This window comes from Coregonus lavaretus (genome assembly GCF_964263955.1).
Source record: "Coregonus lavaretus genome assembly, chromosome: 14".
NCBI classification, from domain to species: domain Eukaryota; kingdom Metazoa; phylum Chordata; class Actinopteri; order Salmoniformes; family Salmonidae; genus Coregonus; species Coregonus lavaretus.
Window position 1 is genome coordinate 40,877,721 of NC_140001.1, and position 25,457 is coordinate 40,903,177.

The 25,457-nt window shown below is 43.6% G+C and overlaps 1 protein-coding gene across 1 annotated transcript in view; it reads right to left on the reverse strand.

Annotated features, from left to right (window-relative positions):
• ipo11 (importin 11) overlaps window positions 1–25,457 on the reverse strand; it is a 228,248-nt gene that overhangs the window by 198,289 nt on the left and 4,502 nt on the right. Inside the window, exons 2-4 of the mRNA XM_084176960.1 lie at window positions 17,012–17,161; window positions 10,924–11,024; window positions 6,882–6,954 (exon numbers count right to left, since the gene is read on the reverse strand). Coding sequence (XP_084033086.1) covers window positions 6,882–6,954; window positions 10,924–11,024; window positions 17,012–17,149 — 312 coding nt within the window. The 5' untranslated portion in view covers window positions 17,150–17,161. The remainder of the gene's footprint in view (window positions 1–6,881; window positions 6,955–10,923; window positions 11,025–17,011; window positions 17,162–25,457) is intronic.

The window sequence follows — 25,457 nt, forward strand, 5'->3', positions numbered from 1 at the left end:
GCTCTCGGAGGATGTGTTGGTACCATTCTTTATTTATGGCTGTGTTCTTAGGCAAAATTGTGAGTGAGCCCACTCCCTTGGCTGAGAAGCAACCCCACACATGAATGGTCTCAGGATGCTTTACTGTTGGCATGACACAGGACTGATGGTAGCGCTCACCTTGTCTTCTCCGGACAAGCTTTTTTCCGGATGCCCCAAACAATCGGAAAGGGGATTCATCTGAGAAAATGACTTTACCCCAGCATCAGCAGTCCAATCCCTGTACCTTTTGCAGAATATCAGTCTGTCCCTGATGTTTTTCCTGGAGAGAAGTGGATTCTTTGCTGCCCTTCTTGACACCAGGCCATCCTCCAAAAGTCTTTGCCACACTGTGCATGCAGATGCACTCACACCTGCCTGCTGCCATTTCTGAGCAGTTCTGCACTGGTGGTGCCCTGATCCCACAGCTAAATCAACTTTAGGAGACGGTCCTGGCGCTTGCTGGACTTTCTTGGGCGCCCTGAAGCCTTCTTCACAACAATTGAACCTCTCTCCTTGAAGTTCTTGATGATCCGATAAATGGTTGATTTAGGTGCAATCTTACTAGCAGCAATATCCTTGCCTGTGAAGCCCTTTTTGTGCAAAGCAAGGATGATGGCACGTGTTTCCTTGCTGGTAACCATGGTTAACAGAGGAAGAACAATGATTTCAAGCACCACCCTCCTTTTAAAGTTTCCAGTCTGTTATTCTAACTCAATCAGCATGACAGCGTGATCTCCAGCCTTGTCCTCGTCAACACTCACTTGTGTTAACGAGAGAATCACTGACATGATGTCAGCTGGTCCTTTTGTGGCAGGGCTGAAATTCAGTGGAAATGTTTTGGGGGGATTAAGTTCATTTTCATGGCAAAGAGGGACTTTGCAATTAATTGCAATTCATCGAATCACTCTTCATAACATTCTGGAGTATATGCAAATTGCCATCATAAAAACAGAGGCAGCAGACTTTGTGAAAATTAATATTTGCGTCATTCTCAACTTTTGACCATGACCGTACATGTAGTCTGTGTACAGACGGAAACAGGATAAAATAAATTGAAAATTACTTCAATGTAAATCCAATAAAAAAATATTACATTAAACAGTAATGTCAGCAATCTCTATACACACTTTACAAGAAGAGAAAAATAACACCATAATTCCTTTCAGGATAATTAACACTACAGTTACACCAACTGGTAGGCTAATCACATAATTGTACAAAATAGTAAGAGAACTGGTGAAAAAAGTTACCCCTCTACATACAAATATCTTGTATTTACATATAAACAATAGCAACAGGAATGTTATAAAAGTGAAATAAGTATTTCTTCTGACTTACATTTGTTCAAAAACACACAAATATCCCTGCAAATGAAAACTGTCTGATCTCCACGAAAGCCAACCGAACTGAGAAATAAGTTCAATTTTTATATTAACAATTGGTTGCCATGGTGAATAATCCAGTAATAATTGGTAGGACACATGAAAGGAATCTCTAAATGAAAATACTGACAGATCAATCAAATCTCCTTGTAGATCAAATTACATTTAGAGAGGATTCTAAATACAAATCTAATGGGCTTTTGTACAGCCACCCCAGAATTAGCGTAACTAATTCGAACTTAGTAAAAGCCTACATCTTCCTTTCTACGAAGGGAGGTCTGCGTCCTCATGGTGGACGTCAGCTCCACCACAGGGCGGTACTTGTACCCCAATGTGTCTGTAGGGCAGTGCCATTGGAGTCCTAATGTGGGCTCTTCAGGGTCCACACGGTCTTGGGAGAGCCACAGTTATGTGCTCACAGATCTTGCTTCTTTAGGGAGATGCTCAACAACGGCCGGGACATTACTCGCCCATTGACGGATCTCAAATCCTCCTGTGGAAAGGAGAGTCCTTGTCTTGTTCACCAGCTGGCATGCTTCCTGGTATGCAGGGAGGCTAAAGTGGCTTGTGAAAGTATTCACCCCCCTTGGCATTTTTCCTATTTTGTTGCCTTACAACCTGGAATAAAAATGGATTGTTGGGTGGTTTGTATCATTTGATTTACACAACATGCCTACCACTTTGAAGACGCAAAATATTTTGTCTTGTGAAACAAACAGGAAATAAGACAAAAAAACAGAAAACTTGAGCATGCATAACTATTCACCCCCCAAAGTCAATACTTTGTAGAGCCACCTTTTGCAGCAATTACAGTTGCAAGTCTCTTGGGGTATGTCTCTATAAGCTTGGCACATCTAGCCACAGGGATTTTTGCCCATTCTTCAAGGCAAAACTGCTCCAGCTCATTCATGTTGGATGGGTTCCGCTGGTTTACAGCAATCTTTAAGTCATACCACAGATTCTCAATTGGATTGAGGTCTGGGCTTTGACTAGGCCATTCCAAGACATTTAAATGTTTCCCCTTAAACCACTTGAGTGTTACTTTAGCAGTATGCTTAGGGTCATTGTCCTGCTGGAAGGTGAACCTCTGTCCCAGTCTCAAATCTCTGGAAGACTGAAACAGGTTTCCCCAAAGATTTCCCCTGTATTTAGCACCATCCATCATTCCTTCAATTCTGACCAGTTTCCCTGTGGTCCTCTGTAGCTCAGCTGGTAGAGCACGGCGCTTGTAACGCCAAGGTAGTGGGTTCGATCCCCGGGACCACCCATACACAAAAATGTATGCACGCACGACTGTAAGTCGCTTTGGATAAAAGCGTCTGCTAAATGGCATATTATTATTATTATTATTATTATTATTATTATTATTATATTCCCAGTCCCTGCCGATGAAAAACATCCCCACATCATGATGCTGCCACCACCATGCTTCACTGTGGGGATGGTGTTCTCGGGGTGATGAGAGGTGTTGGGTTTGCGCCAGACATTGCGTTTTCCTTGATAGCCAAAAAGCTCAATTTTGGTCTCATCTGACCAGAGTACCTTCTTGCATATGTTTGGGGAGTCTCCCACATGCCTTTTGGCAAACACCAAACGTGTTTGCTTATTTTTTTCTTTAAGCAATGGCTTTTTTCTGGCCACTCTTCCGTAACGCCCAGCTCTGTGGAGTGTATGGCTTAAGGTGGTCCTATGGACAGATACTCCAATCTCCGCTGTGGAGCTTTGCAGCTCCTTCAGGGTTATCTTTGGTCTCTTTGTTGCCGCTCTGATAAATGCCCTCCTTGCCTGGTCCGTGAGTTTTGGTGGGCAGCCCTCTCTTGGCAGGTTTGTTGTGGTGCCATATTCTTCAAATTTTTTAATAATGGATTTAAATGGTGCTCTGTGGGATGTTCAAAGTTTGATATTTTTTTATAACCCATCCCTGATCTATACTTCTCCACAACTTTTTACCTGACCTGTTTGGAGAGCTCCTTGGTCTTCATGGTGCCGCTTGCTTGGTGGTGCCCCTTGCTTAGTGGTGTTGCAGACTAGAAAATATATATACAGTGTGCAAATGTAGTAAGTTATGGAGGTAAGGCAATAGTTATGGAGGTAAGGAAATAGCAAAGGGGGTGAATACATATGCACAAACCAATTTTCCGTTAATTATTTTTTTGAATTTATGAAAAGTAATTTTTTCAATTTCACATCACCAATTTGGACTATTTTGTGTATGTCCATTACATGAAATCCATTAAAAAATCTATTTAAATTACAGGTTGTAATGCAACAAAACAGGAAAAACGGCAAGAGGGATGAATACTTTTGCAAGGCACTGTATGCAGGCAATTGTCGACGTAGAAGGCATGTTCCACCATCTGTAGCACATCCTCGTTAACATCCTTGTGATCTCGCACATGTTGCTGCAAGGTGAATGTGGCGCAGCAGGGGCGAAAAGGAAGAACCTGCCACTCGTAGACGTCTGGTCGTTTGTCACTTTTCAGATCCCTCCACAGGAATCGGAGAAGGCCTCGGTCTTGGGGGCGCACTTGAAACATTGCCTTGATGTCTCCACAGACAGCCACTGTGAGCTGCCTGAATTTCAGATGGCTGCCAAGGAGAGAAGGACTCAAGGTGGGTAGTTGTAGGAGGTGTTCATTTACAACTTGGCCCTTATACGTGAAGGAACAGCTGAACATTAACCTGTTCTTTCTGTTGTGGTGCACGAGATGGATCAGGACTCCTCTGCAGTCAACCTCTTCTTGGGGGAGCTTGATCACATAGCTTACAGTTTCTAGCTTCTGAACTTCTTGGCAGTAGATCTTCGCCTGCTCTGGGTTCTTGGCTAGTCGCCGCTCAGGGCTCCTCAGATGACCCAAGACTGCCTCCTTGGGTGCTTTCAAGCGTAGAGAGTCCTGAACTCAGAGTAAAGGAGTGGCGTAGCATCTCCAACAGTCACGCGAACGGTGTCAGTCTCAAGGGTGCGGATAGCCTCATGATCTTGCTTAGACCTGGTCGCCATCTTCTCGTTGCGTTAAGGCAGGGTATCTATCTGCCACAGCTTCTCCACATAGTGGAAGAGGTCATCTGAACGGGAGATGGTGGAAGTGAACAGGCACAATTCCTTGCCGGAATTGGACGGGAAGTTAGAAGGCTCCAGGCTCTGTCGCAGCCGGCCGCGACCGGGAGACTCATGGGCGGCGCACAATTGGCCCAGCGTCGTCCAGGGTAGGGGAGGGAATGGCCGGCAGGGATGTAGCTCAGTTGATAGAGCATGGCGTTTGCAACGCCAGGGTTGTGGGTTCGATTCCCACGGGGGGCCAGTATAAAAAAAAAAAAATGTATTCACTAACTGTAAGTCGCTCTGGATAAGAGCGTCTGCTAAATGACTAAAAATGTAAATGTAAAAATGTAAAGGCCCTTGGAGTGCCCAACCAAGTCTTGTGTTGACTGTAACAGGTCCACCTTAAGGGCCCATGCGCACCGGTTCCATCTGTTAGCAAGTGGGGGTGATCTGAACCGATCAGGACCAGGGGACTGGCCTTGGTGAAGGTATTGTCTGATGAAACCAAACTGTAACTCTTTGGCCTGAATGCCATGCGTCATGTCTGGCGGAAACCAGGCAACGCTCATCACCTGGCCAATACCATCCCTACGGTGAGGCATGGTGGTGGCAGTATCATGCTGTGGTTATGTTTTTCAGCACCAGGGATTGGGAAACTAGTCAGGATAGAGGGAAAGATGAACGGAGCAAGGTACAGAGAGATCCTTGATGAAAACCTGCTCCAGAGCGCTCAGGACCTCAGACTGGAGTGAAGGTTCACCTTCCAACAGGACAACGACCCTAAGCACACAGCCAAGACAACGCAGGAGTGGCTTCGGGACAAGTCCCTGAATGTCCTTGACTGGCCCAGCCAGAGCCCGGACTTGAACCTGATCGAACATCTCTGGAGACACCTGAAAATGGTTGTGCGGCGACGCTACCCATCCAACCTCACAGAGCTTGAGAGGATCTGCAGAGAAGAAGGGGAGAAACTCCTCAAATACAGGTGTGCCAAGCTTGTAGCGTCATACCCAAGAATACTTGAGGCTGTAATCACTGCCCAAGGTCCTTCAACAAAGTACTGAGTAAAGGGTCTGAATACTTATGTAAATGTGATATTTCCGTTTTTTATGAGGATTGGGCAAAGCTGTTTTTGCTTTGTCATTATGGGGTATTGCGTGTAGATCGATGAGGGGAAAAAACTATTGAATCCATTTTAGAATAAGGCTGTAACGTAACAAAATGTGGAAAAAGTCAAGGGGTCTGAATACTTTCCAAATGCACTGTATCCTTAAACACTTAGAAATGTTACGGTTGAGAAACATGGATGAATGTCTAATTCTGAAGTGAGACTGTGAGAGCTGGTAGGTTCTACATGCAACGTCTTAAATACTTTGAATTAATCATCACCTTAGAAAGCGCTGTCCATTTCGTTGCTTTTGGCTTTCAAAGAACATCCACAATTACCATGTTTTCCACTCAGTTTCATCACAGTGAGGTCAAAAAACATAGCCTAACAGTTTTAAAAGCATGATACTGTTTTGATATGTGTTTGATGTGATTTTCGATTGCATTACCCCTGCACATCGACTCGGTACTGGTACCCCGTGTATATAGCCAAGTTATCGTATTTATTATTACGTGTTATTACTTTCCTATTATTTCTCTATTTCCTTTCTCTCTGCATTGTTGGGAAGGGCCAGTAATTAAGCATTTTACCTGTTGTTTACGAAGCATGTGACAAATAACATTTGATAACTTGCTAGAGACTGAAGATAGGCCAATAAGCTTCAGTAAAAAGTGTCACTGCACTGACTGCACAGATAGCAATAAAGCTGAATCATTTTTGTATGTGTTTGAAGACAAATGGTGTGATCGGGCAAAACTCACTTATCTGCATTACAGTCATAGCAGAAGCAGAACAGGGACATTGATCAAAATGCAGTATGGCAAGCGGAGCACTCTCTTCTTTTTGGATTTTTGCTTGAGCATACGCGCAGCACACTCTCTTTCGCTCTCTCTCTCTGAGGCATTTGGTGGTGATGTGTCATAAGGTAAGGTTACATTATATGCAGCCTTAGGGGAGATGAACTCTGGACCACGCCCACATAATTGGATCCCAGCAGATTGCTGATGGAGTCAACCTCCTGTCCAGAGGGTTGACAGAGAGAGTAAGAGACATGAGACACATGGGGCTAGAATGGCTGAATTGCTCTCCATACGGACACAGACAGCCACTGCTACTACTGGAGTAGTATCCCTAGGTAGGGGGCCCTGTAGAAGTACGGCCACTTCTCGAAGGCAGAGCCAAATGGACATATTGGAAAGGTGTTTGGGAGTGTTCCACTTAGTGATGGTGGTCGATGAAATGAAGGTCTGAAATGGACCAGTCATTGGTTGACAGCTCACGCAAACAAAAGTAATTGGTTGTCAGCTAACGCAAACATATGACTGACCTGGTTGACGGGCTCGTTGAAGTTCGTGATCAGGCCAGCTCGCAGCGACGTCTTCTCCTCTTCTGACAGAGCACTGGACACACACACACACACACACACACACACACACACACAGATCTAGGTTACAATAAGGAAGGTTACAATGTAATGCCAAACATCAACGCAAACATATTTTCAATACCCAATATCCATTTTGAATCAGTTGACTGCTTCAAATTTGTGTTATCAGAAACGCTCTCCACTCTGATGGAATTGTTTGAGGCCTCAATATGCTAAAGGAAAGGAGGGGGAGGCACATTGACCGTGTGCAATTCCTGTCAAATATCACCATCTGCTTCTTTAGTGAGGCGGTCAGCGAGAATGACCCTAGTATTATTACATTTCCATACTCTTCCATTTGAGAGGGAGAGGAAAGCCATGGCATTATCAACTGCCTGACAGCACCCAGCTGATATCCTGTGAGAGACGCGTTCTGCTTTGAATCCAATTTCCCCAGGGAGAGAGCGAGCGAGAAAGCACCACAGCGCAGGCTTTAATATAGAGGGCTGATACGATATGAAGATGATAGAGAGAGCAGCAGTGAGGGATAGCTCTGTCTCTATACGAACCTATTGTATACACTGACCCGGGCTAACACTAGAACTGCTGAAGCAGTCATTTTGACTGCTCATACAGTGAGGGAAAAAAGTATTTGATTCCCTGCTGATTTTGTACGTTTGCCCACTGACAAAGACATGATCAGTCTATAAATTTAATGGTAGGTTTATTTGAACAGTGAGAGACAGAATAACAACAGAAAAATCCAGAATAACGCATGTCAAAAATGTTATAAATTGATTTGCATTTTAATGAGGGAAATAAGTATTTGACCCCCTCTCAATCAGAAAGATTACTGGCTCCCAGGTGTCTTTTATACAGGTAACGAACTGAGATAAGGAGCACACTCTTAAAGGGAGTGCTCCTAATCTCAGTTTGTTACCTGTATAAAAGACACCTGTCCACAGAAGCCATCAATCAATCAGATTCCAAACTCTCCACCATGGCCAAGACCAAAGAGCTCTCCAAGGATGTCAGGGACAAGATTGTAGACCTACACAAGGCTGGAATGGGCTACAAGACCATCGCCAAGCAGCTTGGTGAGAAGGTGACAACAGTTGGTGCGATTATTCGCAAATGGAAGAAACACAAAATAACTTTCAATCTCCCTCGGCCTGGGGCTCCATGCAAGATCTCACCTCGTGGAGTTGCAATGATCATGAGAACGGTGAGGAATCAGCCCAGAACTACACGGGAGGATCTTGTCAATGATCTCAAGGCAGCTGGGACCATAGTCACCAAGAAAACAATTGGTAACACACTACGCCGTGAAGGACTGAAATCCTGCAGCGCCCGCAAGGTCCCCCTGCTCAAGAAAGCACATATACAGGGCCGTCTGAAGTTTGCCAATGAACATCTGAATGATTCAGAGGAGAACTGGGTGAAAGTGTTGTGGTCAGATGAGACCAAAATCAAGCTCTTTGGCATCAACTCAATTCGTCGTGTTTGGAGGAGGAGGAATGCTGACTATGACCAAGAACACCATCCCCACCGTCAAACATGGAGGTGGAAACATTATGCTTTGGAGGTGTTTTTCTGCTAAGGGGACAGGACAACTTCACCGCATCAAAGGGACGATGGACGGGGCCATGTACCATCAAATCTTGGGTGAGAACCTCCTTCCCTCAGCCAGGGCATTGAAAATGGGTCATGGATGGTATTCCAGCATGACAATGACCAAAAACACACGGCCAAGGCAACAAAGGAGTGGCTCAAGAAGAAGCACATTAAGGTCCTGGAGTGGCCTAGCCAGTCTCCAGACCTTAATCCCATAGAAAATCTGTGGAGGGAGCTGAAGGTTCGAGTTGCCAAACGTCAGCCTCGAAACCTTAATAACTTGGAGAAGATCTGCAAAGATGTGTGCAAACCTGGTGGCGAACTACAAGAAACGTCTGACCTCTGTGATTGCCAACAAGGGATTTGCCACCAAGTACTAAGTCATGTTTTGCAGAGGGGTCAAATACTTATTTCCCTCATCAAAATGTAAATCCATTTATAACATTTTTGACATGCGTTTTTCTGGATTTTTGTTGTTGTTATTCTGTCTCTCACTGTTCAAATAAACCTACCATTAAGATTATAGACTGATCATGTCTTTGTCAGTGGGCAAACGTACAAAATCAGCAGGGGATCAAATACTTTTTTCCCTCACTGTAAATAAAACAAATGTATTACTCTGCCATTTTTAAAGTCATGCCGCCCTCCATTCTTGACTTTTCCTAAATAAGTCTATATAACACTGTCGTTGTTAGTCTTAAATATCACAAACAGAACTGGAGTTATAACCAGTTTTAGGAGGGCATGTCATTTTTTGAATGATTTTCCCCCGTTGCCCCTACTTCTCCCCACAGTTGAAAGTGCAGTGCCCAGCTGATAATCACCTTGATAATTGCCTCGAAACTGAACCTAAACCTTAACTAATTTCACACATAAGAGATTAAATAAATTAAATAAGGTATGATGGGGAGAAAGGGGTTGAATGGGTCAGTTGATGAGCAAGGGGAAGCGAAAGATGCATAATTATGTAATCACCAATTGTGAATGAAGAACAGTGCAGGCCATTATATTGTATTGATCTGTTCTAATTATAATCTTACAATGGTATGTCCCTATATCAGCCCACCGAATGTGTTTTTTGGTTTTTACATATAGCCTACAGTAACAAACTAATGAAAATGCTATTGTGTTACTTGAAATAAAATAAAATATTCTAATTTTCCCATTTTATCATAAACACCAATTTATTATCTTTGCAATAGCATATATGAAATGTATTAATTACACTGTTAGAATGTTGCAGTCAGAAGGACTGCTCATTAGCTTGAAGGGGGTCCCTCGAGGCCCAGCGGTTCTATTGTTAATAGAGGGAGAGAGAGAGATAGAGGGAGGGGAGAACGCGCGAGATAGAGGGAGGGGAGAACGCGCGAGACAGAGCGCGCGAGACAGAGCGCGCGAGACAGAGCGCGCGAGACAGAGCGCGCGAGACAGAGCGCGCGAGACAGAGCGCGCGAGACAGAGCGCGCGAGACAGAGCGCGCGAGACAGAGCGCGCGAGACAGAGCGCGCGAGACAGAATTATGGAGAGAGGTAAGAATGTTAAGAAGAGTGAGGAAGTGGAGGTGGCAGCGGTGGATGAGAAAATAGGAATTAAAGGAGGAGAGAGAGAGGGAAAGGAGGGAGAGGAAGACAGGGAGAGCTTGATTGAGTCTCATCCTTGAGGAAGAGAGAAGAGAGAGGGGATTGAGTGAAGTGTGATGTGAAGAAGAGGGACAGAGGAAGAGGGAAGCGCACCCCCATCCCATAAAAAGTAGCAGAAGTCCTAACCCCGGTAGAAGTTTGCAAAAGGCCCGCAGGTAGTTTCCCCCAGTAAATTGGCCAACTTCTGTAGGCACTGGGTGCATTAAGCACAAATCAATGGCCAGGAGTTGATTGCACCTTCCACAGCAAGCAGAGGTGACAAAGGCTCTGTTTGATAAATGACAATGAACTACCCACAGCTACAAAAGAAAAGAAAGGAGAGGTAAAAAAGAAAAGAATGTCTGGAGATTCCAGAGGCAGAACTGATTGTCTTTGAGGTGAGGTGGTTAAAGACAGTCTTTGTTCGGTGGACCTGTGGGTGAACTTGAAACATTAGGCTAGTCAGCAACCCCAGAACAATGTCATAGGTGTGACTGGAGAATGCCATCCCATAGGTTGTGTATGTACAACACTATCAGTATGACCTAAACTAGACAGACGTAAGAGAATGGTGCCAATGAATAGCAATGTGATCACACAAAACACACAGCTGAGCCCAATCAATTTGCAGAACTTGCCATTAATACTGAAACATGACGATGGGAGAGGTGTGGGAAGATATTTTTTTTCATCGTAGAACGGCTAGAAGAGAGAGAAGACGAGTAAAAAGCAAGAGAAGAAGAGAGGGAGGTAGAAGTGAGAATGCTTACTTTGGTGCGACTCTCCTCCAGTACCTGTCGATGCCGTTTTTGAAGTAGAGCACAGCAAGCCATCGGACGTTCACATCCAACATGTGGTTGTTGAAGATATTCTACAGGACACAAAACACAAGGCAGAGTTTAAATAACTTAGTAGGTGGGAGGAATCAATATAAATCACTGTGTTAAATGGCTCCAACTTGTCCTTGGCAGCAGGTGGAATTTCACAGCTATCCAAGGAGTCGTTTCAGAAACTACACAAAGTGCTTACAGCCTTGGGTTAGGGGCTGGTTTCGAATTGGGCCTCTGAGTTGTGTAGTGTATATTAATAAAGCCACACTGGCTGGCTGCATCTTAGTTGTCCTACAAGGATTTTGAGAGAGAGAGAGAGAGAGAGAGCGAGAGAGCCCAAACATTGGGCTCATTAAAAAAATATGTACCAGCATATGGGGGTGCATGAGAGGGGCATGCTGGGAGCTCGCATTCTGGAGTAGGCAGTCAGAGTCAGAGACAATCACAGCAGAGTGCTGCCACACGTCGCTGTACACACACACTCCACGGTACACACACACACACACACACACACACTTCTCTCAGGGGTGAGTGGGGGCAGAGTACAACCATGTTCTCTGATATTAACTCAGTCCTGACTGTCTGAATACAGCACACACACACACTCCACGGTACACATACACACACACACACACACTTCTCTCAGGGGTGAGTGGGGGCAGAGTACAACCATGTTCTCTGATATTAACTCAGTTCTGACTGTCTGAATACAGCAGAGAGTTCTAGGCTCGGAGCTGATTCAAACTGTGTTGTTGTGTGGGTAAAAAAAGCATCTGGCAGTGCAGCCTCAGTGTGGTGGCTGAAGTGGGGAGGGTTGCAAAGGGAGGGTATATTACTGGAAACTTTCAAAGTGTACCAGTAAACTACCAGAATTTTGGTATCTTTCAATGATTTTATGTAATCTATCACAAGACATCCCAATGGCTGCTTTGGGTCCTTCAGACTATCACGTGTCTAATAATCTCTGGCCCTCTGTGTGGCCTCATCACATGTAAAATATATGAAATATGGTGATTTTAAAATACAAAGATTTAAAACATTAACCTAAATATAAACCATAACTTTTTTTTTACTATGTCAATATGTATTTGTTGACAATGTTTTCTCGTCAAACTGTTTGCAGTTGTGAAAAAAGTTGGAAGAGTTAATTGAAAATAATGCCTTTGTTGATTAGATGCTTTTTAAATTAGGCTATTTTCTCTTGAACCATATGGTCTATCTACTACTACAATATGGACACATATATACAGTGCATGCGGAAAGTGTTCAGACCCCTTGATTTTTCCCACATTTTGTTACATTACCGCCTTATTCTAAAATGGATTAAATAAATAAAAAATCCTCAATCTACACACAATACCCCATAAAGACTAAGCGAAAACATGTTTAGAATTTTTTGCAATTTAATAAAAATACAACAGAAATACCTTATTTACATAAGTATTCAGACCCTTTACTATGAGACTCGAAATTGAGCTCAGGTGCATCCTATTTCCATTGATGATCCTTGAGATGTTTCTACAACTTGATTGGAGTCAACCTGTGGTACATTCAATTGATTGGACATGATTTGGAAAGGCACACACCTGTCTATATAAGGTCCCACAGTTATGACAGCGTATGTCAGATCAAAAATCAAGCCATGAGGTTGACTAAATTGTCCGTAGAGCTCCTAGACAGGATTGTGTTGTGGCACAGATCTGGGGAAGGGTACAAAAACATTTCTGCAGCATTAAAGGTCTCCAAGAACACAGCGTCCTCCATCATTCTTAAATGGAACCACCAAGACTCTTCCTAGAGCTGGACGCCCGGCCAAACTGCGCAATCGGGGGAGAAGGGACTTGGTCAGGGAGGTGACCAAGATCCCAATGGTCACTGACAGAGCTTCAGAGTTCCTCTGTGGAGATGGGAGAACCTTCCAGAAGGACAACCATCTCTGCAGCACTCCACCAATCAGGCCTTTATGGTAGAGTGGCCAGACAGAAGCCACTCCTCAGTAAAAGGCACGACAACCTGCTTGGAGTTTGCCAAAAGGCAACTAAAGGACTCTCAGACCATGACAAACAATATTCTCTGATGAAACCAATAATTAACTCTTTGGCCTGAATGCCAAACGTCACATCTGGAGGAAATCTGGCACCATCCCTATGGTGAAGCATGGTGGTGGCAGCATCATGCTGTGGGAATGTTTTTCAGCGGCAGGGACTGGGAAACTAGTCAGGGTCGAGGGGAAAGATGAATGGAGAAAAGTACAGAGAGATCATTGATGAAAACCTGCTCCAGAGCAGGTTCACCTTCCAACAGGACAACGACCCTAACCACACAGCCAAGACAACGCAGGAGTGGCTTCGGGACAAGTCTCTGAATGTCCTTGAGTGGCCCAGTCAGAGCCCAGACTTGAACCCAACCGAACATCTCTGGAAAGACCTGAAAATAGCGGTGCAGCGACGCTCCCCATCCAACCTGACAGAGCTTGAGAGGATCTGCAGAGAAGAAGGGGAGTAACTCCCCAAATACAGGTGTGCCAAGCTTGTAGCGTCATACCCAAGAAGACTCGAGGCTGTAATCGCTGTCAAAGGTGCTTCAACAAAGTTCTGAGTAAAGGGTCCGAATACTTATGTAAATGTAATATTTCCGTTTAGTTTATTTTATAAATTTGCAAAAATTTATAAAAACCTGTTTTTGCTTTGTCATTAATGGGGTATTGTGTGTAGATTGATGAGGGGAAAAACAATTTAATCAATTTCAGAATAAGGCTGTAATGTAACAAAATGTGGAAAAAGTAAAAGGGTCTTAATACTTTTCGAATGCACTGTAAAACGTATAACTAACACACACACACACACACACACACACACACACATACACAGTGAGGGAAAAAAGTATTTGATCCCCTGCTGATTTTGTACGTTTGCCCACTGACAAAGACATGATCAGTCTATAATTTTAATGGTAGGTTAATTTGAACAGTGAGAGAGAGAATAACAAAAAAAATCCAGAAAACCGCATGTCAAAAATGTCATAAATTGATTTGCATTTTAATGAGGGAAATAAGTATTTGCCCCCTCTGCAAAACATGACTTAGTACTTGGTGGCAAAACCCTTGTTGGCAATCACAGAGGTCAGACGTTTCTTGTAGTTGGCCACCAGGTTTGCACACATCTCAGGAGGGATTTTGTCCCACTCCTCTTTGCAGATCTTCTCCAAGTCATTAAGGTTTCGAGGCTGACGTTTGGCAACTCAAACCTTCAGCTCCCTCCACAGATTTTATATGGGATTAAGGTCTGGAGACTGGCTATGCCACTCCAGGACCTTAATGTGCTTCTCCTTTGTTGCCTTGGCCGTGTGTTTTCGGTCATTGTCATGCTGGAATACCCATCCACGACCCATTTTCAATGCCCTGGCTGAGGGAAGGAGGTTCTCACCCAAGATTTGACGGTGCATGGCCCCGTCCATCGTCCCTTTGATGCGGTGAAGTTGTCCTGTCCCCTTAGCAGAAAAACACCCCCAAAGCATAATGTTTCCACGTCCATGTTTGACGGTGGGGATGGTGTTCTTGGGGTCATAGGCAGCATTCCTCCTCCTCCAAACACGGCGAGTTGAGTTGATGCCAAAGAGCTCCATTTTGGTCTCATCTGACCACAAAACTTTCACCCAGTTCTCCTCTGAATCATTCAGATGGTCATTGGCAAACTTCAGACGGGCCTGTATATGTGCTGTCTTGAGCAGGGGAACCTTGCGGGCGCTGCAGGATTTCAGTCCTTCACGGCGTAGTGTGTTACCAATTGTTTTCTTGGTGACTATGGTCCCAGCTGCCTTGAGATCATTGACAAGATCCTCCCGTGTAGTTCTGGGCTGATTCCTCACCGTTCTCATGATCATTGCAACCCCACAAGGTGAGAACTTGCATGGAGCCCCAGGCCGAGGGAGATTGACAGTGCTTTTGTGTTTGTTCCATTTGCGAATAATCGCACCAACTGTTGTCACCTCACCAAGCTGCTTGGCGATGGTTTTGTAACCCATTCCAGCCTTGTGTAGGTCTACAATTTTGTCCCTGAGATCCTTGGAGAGCTCTTTGGTATTGGCCATGGTGGAGAGTTTGGAATCTGATTGATTGATTGCTTCTGTGGACAGGTGTCTTTTATACAGGTAACAACCTGAGATTAGGAGCACTCCCTTTAAGAGTGTGTTCCTAATCTCAGCTCGTTACCTGTATAAAAGTCTCCTGGGAGCCAGAAATCTTTCTGATTGAGAGGGGGTCAAATACTTATTTCCCTCATTAAAATGCAAATCAATTTATAACATTTCTGACATGTGTTTTTCTGGATTTCTTTGTTATTCTGTCCCTCACTGTTCAAATAAACCTACCATTAAAATTACAGACTGATCATTTCTTTGTCAGTGGGCAAACTTACAAAATCAGCAGGGGATCAGATACTTTTTTCCCTCACTGTATATGTTATTCAAGTTTAAAATACCAATGTTAAGACAGATTTTCTGTTCATTATAAAAATTCTGGAAACTTTGGTAAATTACCTGTAGCTTTGCAACCCTAGGAGTGGCTAACAACCACCTACTGTAACAAGGTGTTGGATAGCTGATGGATAGAGATCAACAAAGACTATCTACAGTACACTGACTGAATGAGGAGAGATCGTGAGGAGGATGGGACAGCTTAGATTCCTTTACAGCCCCTGTGGATTATCTCACACACACACACAGTATCCTGCTACTATGCTTTACCCCATGGCTCTGACAGCAGCACAGTGACACTTTAACCTGGGCTAGACTGGGGCATTGTGTGTTATCTAATGGCCTGTCATTTGTGACAGGGACTAATGCAATGTGACAATGGGATCATGACAGTCAAGGTTAGCATACAGCTGAGCACCAGTAAGCATACCATCTATTTCTCTCTGTCGCTCCGTCTCTCCATTCCTGTCACTCTCTTATTTATTTTTTAGTAGTGAGGGTGTGGTGATTTGTTAGTAGTGATTGTAGTCAGTGCAAAACTGCCTACATATTTTTTATGGAAACCACACAAGCTGATCACCACTACTGCCGTTATTATTATTATTATTATTATTATTATTATTATTATTATTATTATTATTATTATTATAGATATCCAGCCTTCTCTGACATTTGAGAACCCAGTTGCATTTTGTATCACATCACCACAGCTTTGCATAAATTAAGATGATCCAAATGTTGGGCCCACAGAAAGCCTACCTTTTAAAAAATGTCTGCATAAATTGACCCAAAACCTTCCAGCCAAACATTGACATCTTGAAACTTTCTAGCCCATATCCTATCCATCGTGTAATAATTAGGGGAACAATCTTAACTTGAGGAAATCAACACTTCGCACAAATCAATGCATGATATGTGGTAAGCTCCAATACAGACGTTGGTGCCTGTGTTTGCCTGTGTGTGTGTGCGCGTGTTTGCCTGTGTGTGTGTGTGCGCGCGCGTTTGCCTGTGTGTGTGCTCGTATTTGCCTGTGTGTGTGTGCTCGTATTTGCCTGTGTGTGTGCGTGTTTGCCTGTGTGTGTGTGTGCTTGTATTTGCCTGTGTGTGTGCGCGTGTTTGCCTGTGTGTGTGCGCTCGTATTTGCCTGTGTGTGTGCGCGTATTTGCCTGTGTGTGTGCGCGTATTTGCCTGTGTGTGTGCGTGTGTTTTCCTGTGTGTGTGTGCTCGTATTTGCCTGTGTGTGTGCGTGTTTGCCTGTGTGTGTGTGCTCGTATTTGCCTGTGTGTGTGCGCGTGTTTGTGTGTGTGTGTGCTCGTGTTTGCCTGTGTGAGTGCTCGTATTTGCCTGTGTGTGTGTGCTCGTATTTGCCTGTGTGTGTGTGCTCGTATTTGCCTGTGTGTGCGTGTGTGTTTGCCTGTGTGTGTGTGCTCGTATTTGCCTGTGTGTGTGCGTGTGTGTTTGCCTGTGTGTGTGTGCTCGTATTTGCCTGTGTGTGTGCGTGTGTGTTTGCCTGTGTGTGTGTGCTCGTATTTGCCTGTGTGTGTGTTAGACATACCAGCAGGACAGAGTAGAAGCCTGGTTGTGTCTCCCACTGTCGCAGCTGCTCCTCAGCAGGCTTCAGTAGAGCAGTATCCTGACTGGTGGCCTGGGTCAGGGCCTGTAGAACCACCGAGTTGGCACTCTCCATATCCATACCTAGAGACACCTGAGAGAGAGAGAGGAGGGGGGTGGAAGACAGAGGGTGAGGAAGAGAGAGCGTGAGGGGAGAGAGAGACAGAAAGAGTGATAAGGGTTCAGCACCTTCTTCCCATACTAATTTTACTGTAGGAAAATGGAAATGATTAAACTTCAGTAGAAGGCACAAAGCAGACATTAAGTCTGCACAAGACAACAAACCAACCAAAGAGGTCTTTAAATACCTCTTCCTCTTCAACCCACCATCCCTCCCCCTCCATTCATCATCATCATCCCTGTCCTCTCTCGCTCTATAACAGATCACACCGTAAGTAAAATCACTCAGAGGCTAGCACGGTAGTCCCAATGACGCAGGGAGGCACAGCCTCACACAGCAGCACACCTGGTCCCCATGCAGGCAGCCCCCGTGATAAAGGCAGGCTGCTTCTCTCTGCAACTTTGACGGCAATCATTCTATCCTACAGTCGAAACTCCCACCTCACAGTTCTTAAGCTGCCTGCCTTGTACATTTCAAAAGGGAGACTCGAGTCAGACAATTTAGGCTAGTCTCCAATGATACTCAGAAGAACTAACAATGATACTCCCTGAAGAAATAGGCTATACAGCTCTCTGTCTGTACTGCATGTCAGCATTGACTGAAATAACTTTGAATGTTTCATGTAGTGTTATTTTACTATCCACTTTATAACGTCTGCATCCCGGCAGATTTGGTTATTTTTATTTAACCTTTATTTTGACAGGGAAGTCATACGGAGACTAGGGTCTCTTTTACAGATGTGCCCTGAATAAACACATCATACATACACAATATATAAAATTACAAAAGAAACAGACATTTATCAACATAGAGGTCTAAGATCATTCCTTTCAACTAACCAATGGGGACCAGAACATCTAATTACAGAGATTTAAAAATAATGTTTTTTTTTTGTTAATTGTGGAAAAAGTCAAGGGGTCTGAATACTTTCCGAAGGCACTGTATACAAAAGTATGTGGACACCCCTTCAAATTAGTGGATTTGGCTATTTCAGCCACACCCGTTGCTGACAGGTGTATAAAATTGAGCACACAGCCATGCAATCTCCATAGACAAACATTGGCAGTAGAATAGCCTTATTGAAGAGCTCGGACTTTAAACGTGGCACCAAAAAAAAGGATGCCACCTTTCCAACAAGTCAGTTCATCAAATTTCTGCTCTGCTAGAGCTGCCCCGGTCAACTGTAAGTGCTGTTATTGTAAAGTGGAAACGTCTAGGAGCATCAACGGCTCAGCTGCGAAGTGGTAGGCCATACAACCTCACAGAACAGGATAGCCGATTGCTGAAACGCATAGCGCGTAAAAATAGTCTGTCCTCGGTTGCAACGCTCACTAACGAGTTCCTAAACTGCCTCTGGAAGCAACGTCAGCACAATAACTGTTCGTTGGGAGCCTCATGAAATGGGTTTCCATGGCCGAGCAGCTGCAAACAAGCCTAAGATCACCATACGCAATGACAAGCTTCGGCTGGAGTGGTATAAAGCTCGCCACCATTGGACTCCGGAGCAATGAATCATGCTTCACCATCTGGCAGTCCGATGGATGAATCTGGGTTTGGCAGTTGCCAGGACAACGCTACCTGCCCCAATGCATAGTGACAACTGTAAAGTTTGGTGGAGGAGGAATAATGGTCTGAGGCTGTTTTCATGGTTCAGGCTAGGCCACCTTAGTTCCAGTGACGGGAAATCTTAACGCTACAGCATACAATGACATTCTATACTGAACAAAAATATAAACGCAACATGTAACGTGTTGGTCCGATGTTTCATGAGCTGAAATAAAAGATTGCATACATTTTCCATGCGCACAAAAATCTAATTTTTTTCAAATTATGTGGACAAATTTGTTTACATCCCGGTTATTGAGCATTTCTTCTTTGCCAAGATGCTCCATCCACCTGACAGGTGTGACATATCAAGAAGCTGATTAAACAGCATGATCATTACACAGGTGCACCTTGTGATGGGGACAATAATAGGCCACTCTAAAATGTGGAGTTGTGTCACACAACACAATGCCACAGATGTCTCAAGCTTTGAGGGAGCATGCAATTGGCATGCTGACTGCAGGAATGTCCACCAGAGCTGTTGAATGGGGTATTTAAATGTTTATCTCTCTACCATAAGTCGCCTCCAACGTCATTTTAGAAAATGTGGCAGTACGTCCAACCGGCCTCACAACCACATGTAACCACGCCAGACCAGGAACTCCACATCTGGCTTCTTCACCTGCAGGATCGTCTGAGGGGGAGGGTGGGGTGCTGAGGAGTATTTCTGTCTGTAATAAAGCCCTTTTGTGGGCAAAAACTCATTCTGATTGGCTGGGGCTGGATCCCCAGTGGGTGGGCCTATGCGACCCTGTCCAGTCATGTGAAATCCATAGATTAAGGCCTAATGAATTTATTTATATTAACCGACTTCCTTATATGAACTGTAACTCAATAAAATTGAAATTGTTGCATTTATATTTTTGTTCAGTATAGATCATTCTGTGCTTCCAACTTTGTGGCAACAGTTTGGCGAAGGCCCTTTCCTGTTTCAGCATGACAATGCCCCCGTGCACAAAGCGAGGTCCATACAGAAATGGTTTGTCGAGATCGGTGTGAAAGAACTTGACTGGCCTGCACAGAGTCCTGACCTCCCCATCGAACACCTTTGGGATGAATTGGAACGCCGACAGCGAGCCAGGCCTAATCGCTCAACATCAGTGACCGACCTCACTAATGCTCATGGCTGAATGGAAGCAAGTCCCCGCAGCAATGTACCAACATCTAGTGGAAAGCCTTCCCAGAAGAGTGGAGGCAGTTATAGCATCAAAGGGGGAGACCAACTCCATATTAATGCCCATCATTTTGGAATGAGACGTTCGACGAGGAGGTGTCCACATACTTTTGGTCATGTAGTGTATTTCTCAATTGCCTAAATAGCTGCCAATATTTATTTTATTTGTACCTTTATTTAACTAGGCAAGTCAGTTAACAACAAATTCTTATTTACAATGACGGCCTACACCGGCCAAGCCCGGACGACGCTGGGCCAATTGTGCGCCACCCTATGGGACTCCCAATCACGGCCGGTTGTGATACAGCCTGGAATCGAACCAGGGGGTCTGTAGTGACGCCTCAAGCACTGAGATGCAGTGCCGCCAATCAGCTAAAGAGCCAGTTAGTCTAGCTTCGCCCAGGCTTGATTTCTTATCAAGAGGAGGTCTGAGAGCACTGGACAGTACAAGGGATTTGTTCGTTTTTTTAAAACTCTGAATCGCTTGAAAGGGGCATGTTTATCATGGATGAGAAAAATTCAAGTGGTAAAACAGTGTCTGGTATGCAGCTAGTTGAAAAAAAGCTAAGAATAATATAGATCATTAAGGAACGCCTGGGTGAGAATTTTCATTTACACGGTAGACCACAGCAATACATTTGCATATTTGGGTTTATGGACACTTTTAAGAGAGCATGATGCCATAAGAGAAGGTCTTACATAAATAGCAACCCCCCCCCTTTTTTTGCCCATCACTTCTGAAAATGTTGTAGTCCGCAATGGCAACGTCCTTATCCATAATGGAATTATTCAGCCAGGTCTGTGAGATAACCAGAACGTCTGGGCTAGTGTCATGCACCCAGAAAGTCCAGTTTACACATTTAGAAATAACAGTCCAAGCACTCTGCAAGATTTGAAAACAGCAGGAGTATCCATGGTGACAAGAGTCAATAGAACTGGATGAGCTAGCCAAAATAGGCTTCCTGATTGGATTCAAAGTTGCAGAGCTAATAGTAGAATTCAGGTAAATGTGTACAAGATTACTATTGACAATACCCCTATGCTTATGAGCACATGTAGCAAAACGACAGCTTGATATAAAACTATTAATAGCATAGGTGGAGCTAACAATAGTGGGTTCCTTATGGTAGCTAACAGAGCGATCAATGGAAATTAAATTAACAAGCACAGAATGACTATTTACAATACCCTATCAACATGGGAAGCTGTGGTGGAATGATATCGCTGCGATTTAATGGGAGTAGATACATTTGAGGAGTTGGCCATGAAAAGCCAAATCATGTTTTTCATGAAATGCTATGATATTTAGATGAAACCAGATCAAAGTATAATGATCAAGTATGAAAAATGACTGTTGCTTCTACATTGATAAAGTGTGATCATAAAAAGTTACTGCTCCCTTCCCCATGTCAAACATTTGGATTCAGGCGGCGGGATTATTAAGGGGATAGGTTGACGTCACTAACTCTCATTTTAATACACCAATGGTAACATGATAGTCGCTTTCCTAATTTAAGTACCGCCTTGTAACCAACATTGGAGAAGGCATGTTTGCGGAAGGGCGTGGTTTATATAGTTAGATAGATACTCTACTGGTGCCAAAATTTGACTGTAGGGTGTCAGCAAATATAATTACAAGTTACACTATTAATCTATGGAAAAGATACTTCTATGTCTTCCCTTTCATCGGTGTCAGGTGTTCACCTAGTTAGCCAGAAACTAGCTTTCAGTCAGCATGGAACAAAAGAGGGGGAAGGGTCGTTCAAAACTCTGACGCAGTTGTCAAGTCAATACATCTGTTGCTGCTGCTGTGAACCGCATCACAAGAGACATGCCAAATGGGAGATATATAAAAGCAATTAACATCATTGATGTAATTTCAATGTTGTTTGAGTTTCTTTGTGTATCACCAAATTTGCTTGAGATTATTTTACTGCAACACTGCATCCAATTTTCTTGACATTGGTGTTTCAAAGAGCTGTCAGCCAAGATCCCCACCCACTCAACCGGTCTTATCAAACATCCTGGTAGTTAGCCACAAGAGATAAAGTACTTTTTCTCCACACAAAAATATTATGGGTGATATTTAGTCACTCAAAAGGCTATTTTAATTGGAATCAGCATGACTGTTCAGGACCTTTAAAAGACCAAAACAACAGAAAAACTTGAAACGCATATCAAGTAGGCTAGGACCGTAAAATACATGACAATGTAAACGGGCAATCCAGGATTGGTACATACATTTTTTTTTTTTTATGAACACACACACACACTCAAAATGCCTACAAAGCTGTGTTCTCTCACACGTTTTATCCACATAACCCTTTGGAATTCATACACAAACACTGCATATCTCCAGCAATGGATAAAAGCCACTCATGTCCACCACCAGTGGGCCTTAAAGCTACAAGAACAGAGACAGACAGCAGAGCGCAACATGTGCAGGGGAAGGCCTGTTCAGCATGGAAATCAGCTTTGCTAGACTGCCATCTAGAGGCATGAAGAAATTAGAATCCAAAATACCAAACAAGAGAGAATGCTGTTTTGTGTAGGTCTACAGAGTAGCCTATGGTTATAGATGCAAAAGTGTTTAAACTCACTCATTACAAAGAAGTGATGAAGATCATACAGCAGCATAGTGCAACACGTTTCAAACTAACCCAGGCTGAATCTCAATAGCCTTTCCTCGACTCCCTCTCCTAACCTTCACTCACTTCCTACTCAGAGGGAAGTGAGGAGAGGATTCAAGGAGAGGAAACAAGTATAAGAGGATACATGGTTGTTTAGAAATGAGTAATGTCTGAAAAATGCATGTAAATTCACTGCCAAAAGAACACATTTATTTAATTACTTTTAGAGAATAATAAAATTTTAGTTCGAAAAGCGTGTGTAAACTTAATTGACTAAAACCAAATAATGTATGTAGAAAAGTTAATGGACCTACAGTGAGGGAAAAAAGTATTTGATCCCCTGCTGATTTTGTACGTTTGCCCACTGACAAAGACATGATCAGTCTATAATTTTAATGGTAGATTTATTTGAACAGTGAGAGACAGAATAACAACAAAAAAATCCAGAAAAACGCATGTAAACATTTTTATGAATTGATTTGCATTTTAATGAGGGAAATAAGTATTTGACCCCTCGGCAAAACATGACTTAGTACTTGGTGGCAAAACCCGTTTCTTGTAGTTGGCCAACAGGTTTGCACACATCTCAGGAGGGATTTTGTTCCACTCCTCTTTGCAGATCTTCTCCAAGTCATTAAGGTTTCGAGGCTGACGTTTGGCAACTCGAACCTTCAGCTCCCTCCACAGATTTTCTATGGGATTAAGGTCTGGAGACTGGCTAGGCCACTCCAGGACCTTAATGTGCTTCTTCTTGAGCCACTCCTTTGTTGCCTTGGCCGTGTGTTTTGTGTCATTGTCATGCTGGAATACCCATCCACGACCCATTTTCAATGCCCTGGCTGAGGGAAGGAGGTTCTCACCCAAGATTTGACAGTACATGGCCCCTTCCATCGTCCCTTTGATGCAGTGAAGTTGTCCTGTCCCCTTAGCAGAAAAACACCCCCAAAGCATAATGTTTCCACCTCCATGTTTGACGGTGGGAATGGTATTCTTGGGGTCATAGGCAGCATTCCACCTCCTCCAAACACGGCGAGTTGAGTTGATGCCAAAGAGCTCGATTTTGGTCTCATCTGACCACAACACTTTCACCCAGTTCTCCTCTGAATCATTCAGATGTTCATTGGCAAACTTCAGATGGCCCTGTATATGTGCTTTCTTGAGCAGGGGGACCTTGCGGGCGCTGCAGGATTTCAGTCCTTCACGGCGTAGTGTGTTACCAATTGTTTTCTTGGTGACTATGGTCCCAGCTGCCTTGAGATCATTGACAAAATCCTCCCGTGTAGTTCTGGGCTGATTCCTCACCGTTCTCATGATCATTGCAACTCCACGAGGTGAGATCTTGCATGGAGCCCCAGGCCGAGGGAGATTGACAGTTATTTTGTGTTTCTTCCATTTGCGAATAATCGCACCAACTGTTGTCACCTTCTCACCAAGCTGCTTGGTGATGGTCTTGTAGCCCATTCCAGCCTTGTGTAGGTCTACAATCTTGTCCCTGACATCCTTTGAGAGCTATTTGGTCTTGGCTATGGTGGAGAGTTTGGAATCTGATTGATTGATTGCTTCTGTGGACAGGTGTCTTTTATACAGGTAACAAACTGAGATTAGGAGCACTCGCTTTAAGAGTGTGCTCCTAATCTCAGCTCGTTACCTGTATAAAAGACACCTGGGAGCCAGAAATCTTTCTGATTGAGAGGGGGTCAAATACTTATTTCCGTCATTAAAATGCAAATCAATTTATAACATTTATTACATGCGTTTTTCTGGATTGTTTTGTTGTTATTCTGTCTCTCACTGTTCAAATAAACCTACCATTAAAATTATAGACTTATCATGTCTTTGTCAGTGGGCAAACGTACAAATTCAGCAGGGGATCAAATACTTTTTTCCCTCACTGTATATATGTTTAAATAAGAGTATCTTTGAAAGATAACAATTAACAAAATAAAAGTAAGACAGTCAGAGAGAATCTAAAATAAAACTGATTTTGTTCTATTTGAGTCACTCGGATTGCGTAAGCCATGGCAAAATGTGTAGAATTGCAGGAAATTAGCTTTAAAAAAGCTACATTGTCACTGCGGCCAACAGGAGGACCTCTAAAATGTCAGCTCGGCGACCGCACAATTTGCCAAGCCCATGTCTACGCCCCCAACAAGCCCACCACCTAAGTCCAATTTTGATCCAGAAAAAACCCTGCGAATCTGATCAGTGATTCCAAGAAAGTGTCATACATGCTATAACAATATAATCTCTACACTGACCTAAAGTTACCAATAAGATTGGGAATACGAGTACTGCAGCTTTTCACAGACCTGTCTATTTCTTTGTTTGTACTTCACAGTGATATGACACTACTGGCAGACTGGTCTTTGAGTCAGTGCATATGACAGTCAAAATATGGCAATTCCTCAACTCCCCCTATTTTATTTGAGCATTTTGAAATGTGAAGCAAAATTACAATTTATGTGTTCTTGCCCCATCCGTTAGCCATAAGATTCCGACCTTACGCTCTGTGTAATTAGGGGTTCACAGCGAATTGGCCTATTGGTGGAGCTTTTATACGCAGTCTCACTTAACCCTCATATCCGCCGCCCCGTTTGACCTAAAGACTTGAAACTTTGTATATAGGTGTCTTTCCTCATGCTGAACACATCTACCTCAAGGGCTCATAAGGTCCATCAGGGTAGATTTTCCTCTATCGTCGACATTTTGGAAAAACGTATTCTCATGAACCATAAGTCCCAATAACACCAAATTCGGTATGTGGTACATCTCTTAGTTTGAGAAAAACAAGATTCTCTGGTCTGATGAAACCAATATTGAACTCTTTGGCCTGAATGCCAAGCGTCACATCTGGAGGAAA